This window comes from Peromyscus leucopus, chromosome 7, assembly GCF_004664715.2.
Source record: "Peromyscus leucopus breed LL Stock chromosome 7, UCI_PerLeu_2.1, whole genome shotgun sequence".
Taxonomy (NCBI): Eukaryota; Metazoa; Chordata; class Mammalia; order Rodentia; family Cricetidae; genus Peromyscus; species Peromyscus leucopus.
In genome coordinates, this window is record NC_051069.1 from 48,325,728 (window position 1) to 48,338,992 (window position 13,265).

Sequence of the window (13,265 nt, forward strand, 5' to 3'; positions counted from 1 at the left end):
ACCAGGCTCGCCGGAGAGCAAGCCCTTCTGCAGTGGACACTGATCCAGGCCTTTTGCTGTTCTGGTTTGTTTTTAAGGTGCCAGGAACTGAAGCTGGGGCCTCACATAGGCTAGGCAAGCACCCCCCATAACACTGTACCTCTATCTCTCCTTTTGCCTTTTTTTCCTGACCTGTGAGTCCCTTGCGTCAGACCCCCCTCAGAGCTGGAGAGCCAACTGGTGCCATGCGGCTGCCCCCACCCCTCTTTGGAACAGCAACTTGGACTAAAGCTGTTTACTTCTGAGAACCCTCCCACTCACTATTTGGACAGTTACTACCAAGGAAAGCCTCCTTCTCACAGATGTGAAGCTGCACATGGCTGGCTGATCTAAGAGACACTTGACAGTTCCAAGCTGGACATCGGTGCCCTAAAATAGCAACAAAGCTGGAGAGAGGTTACTTGGAGGGTACCGCTGTTATTTTTAGAATGAGAGTGGAAAGGCTCTGGATGTCCAAAAATCACCAAGACTGGCGTGGCTGGTGTCCAGGTGCAAGGCTCTGCCTAGTACAAATGTCCACGGTTATTTCATAGCCTCTTTAGGACGTGCCTCTCCCCCAGATGGGCAGGAGACAAGGCTGGTTCCCCTGAGCAAGAAGGAGGCACACTCCAGAAGCTGCTGCTGCTGCTGCTGGCGTGGTGAGCAGAATAAAGGCCAGAGGGAGGCCACAGGAGAAGCCCCACCTGCTCTGGTGGTCACTTTCAAGAGGTAGCCGTCCAGGTCGATGTGGAAGTCGGGGGTGTGGCAGGGCAGCGCAATGCGGGAGCCATTCCAGCGCACGGTGAGGTGCTGTTGTAGGCTGACAGTACTGTCACCCAGCACCAGCTCCACAGACTTGGTCCAGGAGAAGGAACGGGTCCGGCGTGCGTCATTCTTCACCAGCACCTGGAAGGGTGAGGCGGGGGAGGAGCAGTCCTTTGTCAAAACATACTGACACGTCCCCTGAAAGTTAAATGTCCGTCCGTCAAAAGTGTTGTAGTGTGGATCTCCAAATACTGTGCAAACGCCAGGCTCTGCAAACGAGAGAGACCAAAGTCAGGTCACAACCAAGGAAGAGGTGCAGATAAATCAGAAATCCTTAAAGTTTAGCTGGGAGAGCACCTACCAGGTAAGAGGCTTGGGAAGGATTCATTCAAGTAATCAAGGTTTGAAACGGGCTGAGTGTTATGAAAGTCTTACTTGTTTTTCTTACGATTCCTTCAGTGTGTCCATGTTTAGAGATGATTTCTAGTATCAAAGTTCTGAGAACATCTCTATGCTGTAGCTCGGCATGCTTCCATGAGCTAAAGGAATTGCACTAAGACTTTACTCCATAACCCACATAAACAAGAAATCAAGCTTATAAGTAAACAGCAGCAAGACTACACCACATGAAAACCAGAAGTGCAAATTGTTATATTTCTAAACTTGAGATTTTAATCAGTGTGTGTGTGTGTGTGTGTGTGTGTGTGTGTGTGTGTGTTGCGGAAAAGGCAAGAAAAGGCTTTTGGATCCCCTGGAGCTGGGTGATAGGGGTTGTAAGTTGTCCAATGTGGGTGCTGGGAGCTGATCTTGAGTCCTCTAGAGAGCAATACATGCTCTTTTTGTAAACCATTTATTTTTATTTTATGTTATTGATGTTTTGCCTGTAAGGATATCTGTGTGAGGGTGTCAGAACCCTGGAACTGGAGTTACAGACAGGTGTGAGCTGCCATGTGGGTACTGGGAATTGAACCTGGGTCCTCTGGAAGAGCAGTCAGTGCTCTTAACTGCTGAGCCATCTCTCCAGCTCCACAGTATACGCTCTTAACCATTGAAACATTTCTCTAGCTCCTAGGATATGCTTCTCATATTTTGATCCACATGCTAAAATCTAATGTTAAATTTAAAAAAAAAAAGTAAATTGGAAAATTCTTTAGTACATTGAGCCCAATAGACCCCATACTCTGAAACATCATTAATTCATATTTATGAAAGCAAAGTAAAGGTTAGTACTCTGTGGCATCTCAGTGGCTTTATAGAAAATCAAATACTTTTAAAAATAAAAATGGGCATTGGTTTGTTTTCAGAAGAAGGATTTGTTATCTGTTTCTTACAAGGCACACACCATCAGGAAATTTATTTAGAGAAAGTGTCCAAAATAATGCAAGGCAGATGGGCATATGCTTAGAGCACAGTACCCAGGAGGCTGAGGCAAGAAGACGCTAAGCTAGAGGCCAGCCGTGGCTGCATGGTGACACCTCATCTCAGACAAAAGAAAAACAGCATAGGCAAAAGCAGAGCAAGTTCCATCCAGCCCCAGAACAATCAAGTCAAGAATGATCAGAACAAATGACCGGATCAGGGAGGTAAGACTGACACGGTTAGCAAAGGATCAGCTGATGCTCTTGAACCTTCGAGGCTGAAAGAGATGCCTCCAAACGAATAAATAAACAAACGAACACATTAATGAATGTATGGATGAATGAAAAGAGATGGCCCAGGCTCTGTGAGGTCAGAACTGAGCCCAGAGGACAGCTGAGCTGAGACGGCAATGGCACCAAAGTCAAGTTCACTTTATGCTCCCGAGATGTATAGAGAGTAACGCTGGTTCAGGGTACTGCTCATCGCTAGTCCCATGGGAAGCCATACAAATCCCACACATTTGGAATTTATAAATGTAATTGCTGTATCTGTCTTTTTTTTTTCCATCTTTGTCAGAGACAAAAAAAAAATGAGAGTTTCAGAAATATAGAACCATCTCAATGAACAATTATACTCAAGGACATCTATAAGGCACCATTGTGGGGGTGGGAGAGGTGGATGGGTTTGGCAGTGATTTTTGAATTCAGTGTCCATTTCCAATCCTTCCTTATTTTATCCTTATCATTGTTACCCCCGTCTTACCACTGCTACACATTGGGTGTGCCCCCACTATCCTCACTCCCCCATCTAGTCTTCCTTCTCTTGACTTCTTCTCCACAGTGCATTTCTTTTCATCCTTGCTTCATGGGATGGATTCCAAACCCGCCTTCTCCTGCTGTTCCTCACTCTCTAGCTAATGGAATCAATTGTGGGCATGAAATCCTTCCTTGTTAGTTGACAGGGTGAAGGCAGTGTGCAGCCCAGGAGGCAAGAGTTCAGAGTTGGTGCTGGCCTCTTACATTGTGCACCAAATTCAAGTTTGTTACTTAGGCTTTAAGGTTCTTGATCTCACGGACTCAGCACGTTAGCACAGAACCAGCTGGAACTCTTGAACCTTCGAGGCTGGGAGAGATGGCCTCAGATCAGAAAAGCCAAAACACTACCACACTACCAAAGGGGCTAGCATCCTGCTCCTAAGAGTGTCCTGGCAGCTGTGAACAGGCCTGGGCCTTTCCACATCTGGCACTACACTCTCTCGGGACCATTTTCCTGCCCCAGTAGCAACTGTGGCTTCTCTTGATGTCCTGATCATAGTTGCAATGAAATTATCATTAATCAAAACGTTAGTGGCCAACGGTTGCCAAAAGCTCACTCCCCTTGGTAGCACTCTGCATGGCTACTGATTGTGGAGCATCCTCAGAACATTGACAGACTGTCTCTGAACATCAGACAGCTAAGCACTTCACAGTCGACCCATAATATGGGCTGTCATCTAGTCATCGAAAACATTTGTGAATGAGTCTTAACTAAGGAAATGCTTTTGCTGTAGTAAGTGAAAAACCAGCAGCAAAATTCTGTTCTTCAATTCTAGGATAATCTTAACTCTCTTACACACACACACACACACACACACACACACACAGAGAGAGAGAGAGAGAGAGAGAGAGAGAGAGAGAGAGAGAGAGAGAGAGAGAGAGAGAGTAAACAACCTTTACTCCTTGGTGGAACCACAAATAAACTTTTTTCTTCCATATGTTTTCCTGGTTTTGTTTTGCCTTTAATAATGAAGTGTGGGTACTCACAGATAAAGCCAATTGTGTGACAAAGCAAATCCCGAAAGAAGCAATCGAAACTAGACTACCCTGAACTGGCCTCAGGAAGCCTGAGTTTGCTCTTGGCTGGACAAGAAGCCATGAGGGAGATCCAGAAGAGACCCAGAAAATGGAAATTGTGTGTGAACAGGCCTGTCAGGAGAGATATTTTTTAAGAGTCTTTAATTCGTCGGAGAGAAGAGTTTGGAAGTTGGTATGATTTCCTGTGTGACTGCAACACAGAAGCAGCCAAAAACATTTCAAGACTCTGAGGAGGCTTGAGAATTATGTGTTACACGTGGGAACATTCGAATCATGAGCTGAAATCATTGGGAAGTTTTGGCCCCTTTTCCTGGCACCCAAAGGTCCTCATGCCAGATCCCAGTGGAGCAGGCTAACACACGTGCTGTAGGACACCTAAGAGTAAGACTTCCAGTGTCGAAGAAACCTGCTTGCCCAGGACGGAAGCTTCCAGATAATACTAAGGGGACCCAAGCGGGCAGTGCACCCTCATAGCTATTTTCAGGAGCGCCAGTCAAATACGCTGCAATCCAAGATGTCCAGATGTCTGGTCACACTATTCTGGAAAGCTTGGCTCAGTGCTTAAGGGGACGGAGAGGGAACTGTGGAAACAACTGGTTTGAATGTGCCTAAGGCCAGAGGATGGAAACGAATATTCCAGTTTCTCTGTGGCACATTATTTCATAGTCTTGAAGTCAAATCTTTATCTGGGTTTTGCTGTTGTCTTATTTTCAATATATGTAAATAAATGCACATGTCCAGAGACAAAGATCAAAAGTTAAAAACTCAAATATTAAAATTAAAAAATATTAAAAATTCTGCTTAGGCAATAGAATTATGTACAGCATTTCTCTTCTTTTTTATTTATACTTTCTTTTTTTGTGAACTTTCAGAAAGGAATGTTGTCTTTAAAACCCCAAATTCCTTCATTGAAACATAACATATTAATGAAGCACACGTATTAAGATTGCCACTTCTGAGCATGCGGTTCTGACGGTTTTCTTTTACCTGCCTCACATTGTTTTATTTTACCCTGGATATACCTATTTTATTGAAATGCTTTTTCTCTGGGAGCAGTGTTCTCAAAACATCTGTCAAAGACTATTAAGTGAGAACTATAGAATCTCAGGAACAGAGACAAAACCGAGAGAGACTGAGTAGACCATTCTAGCCCTTTTCCCCCCAACAACTAAACAAAGCAGAAAAAGTGCAAGGAAGAAACAAAAGCCCCTTCATGTTCTGTCACCAAGAAGTAAGCAGTGTCTACAGTTCCGGGTGTGTGTGTATGTTTATTTTCACAGAGTTAAGACAATCCTGTACATGAAATTTTATTTCCTACATTTCACTTAACATGTCATAAGATTTCCACAGTCATTCAAGTATGTTTTCCTTTGAAAATCCAGAAGGGAATTTTCAGTCTCAGTCCATTACTGCTGCAGAGAGGGAGGTCTCTCCAGCGCCTTGCATGGGGATCAACACATTTCCGGAGTGGCGTCCTAACCACAGGGCACAACACACATTAACATGGCTTTAAACCTTTCTGGGCTCAAACTTTGGGGAAACAGGTCCTACAGGACTCTGAGTCACGGAGTCATGCTGAGCTTTGGGGACCTTGGTAGGGTGAGAGTCGCTGTGATGCCAAGTCTTGGGTAAGAAGCAGGAAAGGCTGGGATTAGAAATACTGCCTGAGACAGGAGCCAGCTGCTATTTGCTGAGGTGATTTCTGACAGCGGCAGAGTCTGGTAAAAAGCAGGCCCCGAGTGTCTTCTACATACAAGAGCTCTGGCCTTGTGCAAGGTGTCAGTGACAGCTGTTAGCCCACAAGGTGCTTGAGAGCAACAGATGCTCCACCAGGTGGCACCTGGATGCCTGTGAGGATTTGCACTTCCCCTAACTTTCCTGTAAGGGGTGGCACAGGGAAGTGTCTCAGGTGGCTCTATTCCCATCAGAGACAGCAAGTGATCTACATTAAAAAAGAAAATTCCCCGAGTTTTAAAAAAAGTTACATAGGAATTTTGTCTCATATGGAAATTTTTTTTCCCATATAACCGTAACTACATATGCTCACCAATTTATTCCCTAACTTCAAAAACCAAATCTAAACTGACTGCAGAAACCAAGCCACAGCTACCACTCTAGGAACTACCTAGTACATCCCAGTGCTTCTCGCCACTCCCCGGAGCTCAGCCTGTCTCACCCAAGATCTCACAGTTCACACACGTGTGCATGCATACAGAAACACTTGCACACATGCATATATACACAAACACAAGTGCACACACTCACATATGTACACAAACACCCATACAATTAAAAAAGACACATGCACACTCATATGTGTGCACACACATCACACAGTTTTCCTTTGCTTTCTCTCTCTCCTCGGCTCTCTGGCTTCAATACTGTCTCCCCGAGTAATATCCCCAATACCTCAGCCAAGGCCATTTCTTGCTTCTCAATTCAAAGAGCAAAACTGATCTTTGCCTTACAGAGTCTTTCACTGAGCCCAACTGCAGGCCAGCAAGCCTCGGGTGTCTTCCCCTCTCTGCTCTCCAAGCGCTTGGACACAGGGACAGCTCTTGACACACACTCTGCAGACCTAACTCAAGCTTGTAGGACCAACACTTTATCCGTCTCCTGACAATGTTGTCACCTTTTACCTGACCCAGTGGTTAAAATATATTCAAAACTCCTAAGTCTGGCCTTGAGCTGCTTACATGTGTACTTCTCAGTGCCCTGAGAGCTCACTGCTATACTGGAGACTCTAAATGGATACACAAATATACATTAATTATATTACAGCAATGCATGGCATAGTGCCTATTAAATATCAACAAATATTTGCTGACAACTGACTAATTAATTAAACAGTATATTTGGCTAAGAAGAAATTGGCTACACTAAATTTACTAAAATAAATACAAGTGAAGACATGTATTCATAAATAATTAATTGAGTTATTTATGAACACATTAAGAACAAATATATTATTAGGGAAAACAGAAAAGTGAAGAATAGTAAAGGGAATTATATTAGTGGCAAGAAAATCACCTAGGAAACCCGAGTCTGGGAGCTCAGTGCTCAGGTGGGCAGCAATCCTTCTCCCTTCATAAAGCCAGTTTCTTCAGCTGAATAGACATGTAGCCCACTGAAAAGTATTCTCAGAGTCACAAAACTAGGAGAACAGAGCATAATTCTAACCCCACACTGACCAAGCTTGTATGACAAGCTGATCCTGGTTCCTCAAGGAAAGCCACATCCTGATAACCAGAACTTGTGCATGGGGCATTGAATGGCCAAAGACTAGGATTTGCAAGAGGAGTCAGGCTTGCTCATGAGCTGACCTGCAAAGGCAGAATCTATCCTATATGATCAGAGGGAAAAGAATACAATCCATTTGCTGAACTGTCAGGGGAGGGGGGGGTGGGTCATGGCATAATACATTTTCATGAGAAGAATGGAACCAGCCATGGCTTTGAAGATGAAGGAGGAGGCCAAGGGTCAAGTGATACAGGTGGCCTTAGAAGCTGGGAAAGGCAAACGTGACTCTGCTTGAGACTTTACAAGGAACACAACCTTGTTAGTGTCTTGATTTGAGCCCAGTGAGGCCTATTTCTGACTTTGACCTCTAGCGAGCATAAGATAATTAGTGGCATGAAGCAGTAATTTTTGTGGGACTTTGCTACAGCATCCATTGGAAACAAGTTACTTAGCACATCATCCATTGGAAACCAGTTACTTAGTACAGTCAAAGCATCCAGTGCGAAATGCCTGCATCAGGCACCATGCCAGCTGTGCTGTGTTCTGCATTTTAATGTCTCGCTCCAGTCTTACTGTGTCTCTGTGTGTCATGCAGTATTATAGTAATTCCTTAGTGGTGAGTTTGCAGAAGGTGCCTGTGGCCCACAGTCACTCAGCCAATAGCACTACGCTCTAGCCTCAGTGGTCCAAGGCCAGTGCCTCCCCCGCTATGGTTCTACTGACAGCATACACCGCAACATTCCAGCAGATGCTGCTGAAGACTCTGGGAATGGGAAGAAGCTCTTCCCAGGAAAAAAGCTTCTAGGATGTAGAGGCTCTCAAGGCTGGTCAGTGACCTCCTAGGACTGTCTGGATTTCAGATTATCTATGGAGAAATCAGTTATAAAATTCAGTGTATGGCCCTCCTGTTTAATGTGTTCCTATTTCATCTCCCCAACTTCAAGGCCTCAAATTTAAGGTCTATTTCAGCATTTTATCTCTATTTTCCAGAATGCAGGAAACTCACCAAGTTTTTCTTTATCTTTCTTTTTTTACACTCAGTACCTGTTTCTTTCACACCATACATTTGGGGGAGTCTGCTACATAACTAAGATCACTGTACCCACAAAAAAACAACAAGAAAAATGCACTCTACTCTCCAAAGTTTTATTATAAACTGTTGTAGAAGATATACCTGCTACTACTGCTAGACACAGGTTGACTGGACAGTGTCTTTCCCCTTTACAGTTCTCTTTCTAGCAGAGCTGTGCATCTGAAATGGGGGGATGTGCTTCACCTCTCTACAGAATTTAGTCTACAGAATTAAAGCACTAAAGACCTTGGAAGCGAGTCCTGTATTGGAAATCCCGTCTCACCTCCCCATTCACTGGCCAACAGAGCAGACACAAGCTCCCTTGTGATGCAGGTTTGTTTACCTGAAGCTACCACATTGCAGATTCACTGAACAGATGCCAAGATTAGAGCTGATGCTCACAAAGAGTGACCATCGCTTTTCTTCTTGTGAGAGCGACTCTAAGAGGAACATAAAGTACAGAGCTGCTGAAAAGATAATGGGTTGAGTCCATCCATAAAAGACATACAATATGTAGATTAGGGGCCAGAATGGAGGCAGCCTTCTCGGCTACAGGAAGCATGCCAGGAAAGCACAAACACAGGAAGGAAGCAGCTTGTACAAGAAGAGCAGAGACGGATCTGTCGGGAGCAAGGCCTTGCTCCAGGGGACATGAGACACTCACACTGTGTAAATAAATTAGCCTGAGATTCGTTACCACTCTGAGAAGTTTAAATATATTCCAAAGAACCAACATGTCTTAATGTGTTTCCTACAAAACATCAATCCCACCTGTTGGATTTCCATAGTAAAACTTTAAAAGCTCTGCAAGGCAATGGATGGGGGGGGGGGCTCTGTACTCTCTCACCCTCCTGAAAGCTCACAGTTCCCACTGCCACAGCAAAGGCCCTGAGGTGTTTAAGTCTACCCCATCCGGTATTCCTTAACATTTACAATCAGAAGATCTGCCTTGAAGATACTACTCAGGGCTATTCCTCGGCTCTAGGGTTTCATAGCATAAGCCTTGGAAAGCTCAGCAGCAAAGGAAGATGGTCTAGATTTTTCATGAAAGATGAGTTTGGGTTCTGAAGTGATGCACATAAAGGACTGAAGGGAAGGAGACGGGGATTAGTGGAAAACAACAGGATGAGGGTCCAGCTGTCATGGGACTAAAAAGGAAATTATTTATTAGAAAAACAGCATAAAGAGGCAATCAACTAGACTTGATGACTGATTAGCAACAGGGGAGAGAAATGCCAGAACTATGAGAAACAACGTTCAGTCTCCAAACCTGCACAGCTGGGTGAATGTGGAGGCCAGAATTTAGTTAATAAATAGAGCTTGGAAACAGCTACTAGCCCCTCCCACTAACTCCTAATTCAGATGATCTGGTGAGTCAAAGGTAGCAACTGTTCATGAAGTTCAAATGCAGTACTCACAAGGAGAATTACTCCCTTGGAAGGCTGGAAGTTAAGGTTTACTATATGACTCAAAGAACACGGAGAGGCGAGGCTGGTACTTTATCCCTGGTGACTAGTTTTCATGGTGCTGTGAATTATTATACACACTACAAAAGGAGCAAAGTAATCATCAGCCTCACCCATCTGTGCACACTGTAAACTACAATAGCAACTAGCCCAACAGGATATGCCCACTGGCACAATAGTAGCACAGACATTAAGGGGATAACCAATCACTTTCTGGATTGGATACAAAGCTTGTTTCGTGAGATAGATCCCAAACATGTCATTGTTTGAGGAGCCAAGAATCTGTGGCTAGATAGGTCACAAGCCGTAGGGGAGAATCCAAGACATTTATTCTGATAAATGTATATAGTGTTAAAATGATTCCTAATGCCATTCTATACCCATAGATCAGACCACCTGTCAACCCTCATAAGAGAAGCTTCCTTTAGCAGTAGATGGCAATTAACACTGAGACCCACAACTGGTCAGTGTGCAGAGAAGTGGTGATGATTGTAAGAGGCAAGGGTGGTAGATAGAAACAATGTTTTCCAGACACAACAGGGAAATTGTACCTATGAACTCACAGCAGTTGTGACAGCATGCACAAGACCTATACAGACAAGCTCAAGTCAGATAAAATCAGAGAGTGGGGAAGGTGGGCATGAAATCCCATCACTAGGCAAGGAGCTATTGGCATTTGGTAGCTTCTGGGAGAAGAAGAGTCAGGGCTTTTTAATGTTATGACTCCTGGAATATTCAGCACACTCCAGGGACGGCTCTATTCCCAAGACTGGTTGGGCAACACAAACTGGTTTCAATGGGGAAGAAGTAGAAACAGAAGCAGAGGCAGAAGAGGAAGAAGAAGTGGAAGAGGAAGAGGCAGAAGAAGAGGAAGGGGAAGCAAGGGAGAGGGAGGAGAAGGAGGAGAAGCAGATTAAACTCAAATTTGAATAGGAAGGGATCAGAGTGTAAAGAATTGTTATGGGAGGAGATGAGAGTGAATATATTCAAGATACACTATATGGAATTCTCAGAGAATTAATAAAAGTATAGTTTTAAAATTTCAAAGTTTGGACAGTTCTGAATCCAGTGTGAGAAAGGAGCATCTGTGGATGTAAACAAGAGAAGGCAGGAAGTCAAAAGGACAGATCCATGCACTAAAGACAGATACCCTGGCCCAGCAGAGGAAGGGACAATGACTGGGGTGGAGAATGTGTATAAGATGAATTGCATATCCATGAGAAACACTGTGTATAAAGTGAGTCATCTCTTATCTCTGTAAAAGTGAGAGCTGAAATATTATAACCCAAGAGATCACAGAAGTTAAGCTAACTTCACAAACACAATGTTTCTAAAGGTGAGTGGACACAACTGATTGCAAATAGAATTCTCTCTAACGTGTAAAAGAAGGAAACTGGTAAATCTCATGTATTTGGAGGCAATCCTCCAAAATGAGTCAACATACAGTTAACAGAGAACACAGAGGCATGCTTAAAGTTTGGGCTGCAGAGTCTTGCAGATTACAGTATTAGCCGACCTCTCTCTGATTTAACTTTTCTGACCTTCAGATCCTTTGCTTGTAAGAGGGAGTAGAGAGTAGCTTCTACTTGGCAGGATCATCTTGAGAATTAAGGAGCAAAATGTGTGGACTGCATGTCCTATAACCCCTGCTCTACCTCAGGGTGAGCGGCCACACCAGCAAGAGTCTGGGTTTTGTTGATATTATTTTACTTGTAGGAGATGTGACCTCAGAGAGGTGGAAACCTGCCTCAGCTCAGCACACAGAGCTTTCCATGAAACATGCTTTTCAGGTGCAGTCTGGTGTTTGACCTACTCAATTGTCTTGTCCTTTGGTCGTATTTTCAGGGTACCCTCACTAAGTCTGGGTCTCCAGTACACTCAGCCACAACTGGCTGCTTACATTTCTTTAGAGATTCAGAATGGCAGTGTTGTATCTCTATAGAAAAATATTCATTTATATGTAGACAAGAATGTAATATTTAATGGAATGTTTAATAATACTGTACCACTCAAAAATAATTAAAAAAATAAACAACAAGAATAAATCATATTTCCAAAGCAAACTCCAAGGAGACTCATAGACTGAGGACTATGTTGGGATGTTTGAAAAGTATACGGGTCTTATTGCAGCTTTCCTACTTGATATTTTGTGAGAAGCCTCAGTTTCCTTGACTGAACACTGGAAGGGAAGACCCCAGAGAGAAGGTCCCTGGATGTATATAATTTCATGACAATAAATTAGTAAGCAATTAAAATGTAACTGAGAAAGCAACATTGCCCCTAATTCTTCCAAGTTTAAAACTATATAGAATATTTATGCATATGTGCATATATATGTATACATGTTTACTTAGTATAAACAAAAATTTAGCAAGACCTTCACTTGACTCTATAAGTATTCCCCTCTGAGTTGCCATGGTGGAGGTAGAAATGTGAGTAGACATGGAAAAGTAAGCTCAGGGCCCAACCACCACTCTGCCTTGAGCAGATAGGTGAAGCAAGCATAAAATAGAAAAAAGCCTGGGGCTAGAATATCCTTTTCTCACAGGCTAGGGGTAGAGAGAGAAAAGCTATTAAATTGGAGGTCTTTCTTGTGATTTCTAATCTATAACTCCTAAGGACTATAAAATCCCCAAACCTCCTTCCCACTTCTGAGCTGTAACTATTTATCAAACTCTAAATGACAAGGAAGCCAAGCACAACTTACCCCAGCCCAGCCTCTGGAGCCAGACAGCACAGGGGGGACTCGGGCTCCATCTCTGACCTCCACATCTCTAAGCCCCAGTTCCCTGGCTGTAAAACTGCAACTAATAACATTACTTGGCCAAAAGATAGCTGTGAGATTGATATGAAATCAAATGGGACAACCATGACAGTGTCTTGATATATAGCAGATGATGATAAATAAATGTTGGCTACTGCCGCTGTTATTGCTGGTTCTGTTGGCTAGTCATGTTGACAATGAGGATGACGGTGGTCACAGTTTACTAATCAACCACAATATTTACTGAGTACTTGTCAAGTACTGACCCTTATACCTAGGGTGAGTAAGCCACCCTCATCTGTTTCTACAGTGAGTTAGTACTCAAGAAGTGTTACTATCTAGTTCACCTTAGGAATTGACAAGAGATGGAGGTCAAAAATGATCCTATTCTTAGAGAATGACTTCAGCCTCATCCCTCAACTCTGCTAATTATGCCACCTTGAAGTGGCAGCATCTCTTAGAACAGAACAGCAGAGCAAAAGGAAGAACTCATTTTCCCAGTTTCTCCTGTGTGGGCTCTCCATAGGACCACCGTTGGCATGAGGGGCTCTACTTTCCACCAGCCTGCCAGGCAAGCTTCAGAAGGTGTCAAAGCCAGCCCCCCACACACTAGCAGAAACTTCAGTGGCTACTAAGCTTAGCGCGTCCCTGCCAGGGCTAAAGCCGACACCATAGATTCTTATTCTGCAAGCCTTCTGAGCCTGGTGTCCAATTTCCTTGCTTGCCTA

The 13,265-nt window shown here is 43.7% G+C and overlaps 1 protein-coding gene across 1 annotated transcript in view; it reads right to left on the bottom strand.

Moving 5' to 3' along the window:
• Bmper (BMP binding endothelial regulator) overlaps positions 1-13,265 on the bottom strand; it is a 252,291-nt gene that overhangs the window by 86,419 nt on the left and 152,607 nt on the right. Inside the window, exon 12 of the mRNA XM_028872563.2 lies at positions 723-1,052. Coding sequence (XP_028728396.1) covers positions 723-1,052 — 330 coding nt within the window. The remainder of the gene's footprint in view (positions 1-722; positions 1,053-13,265) is intronic.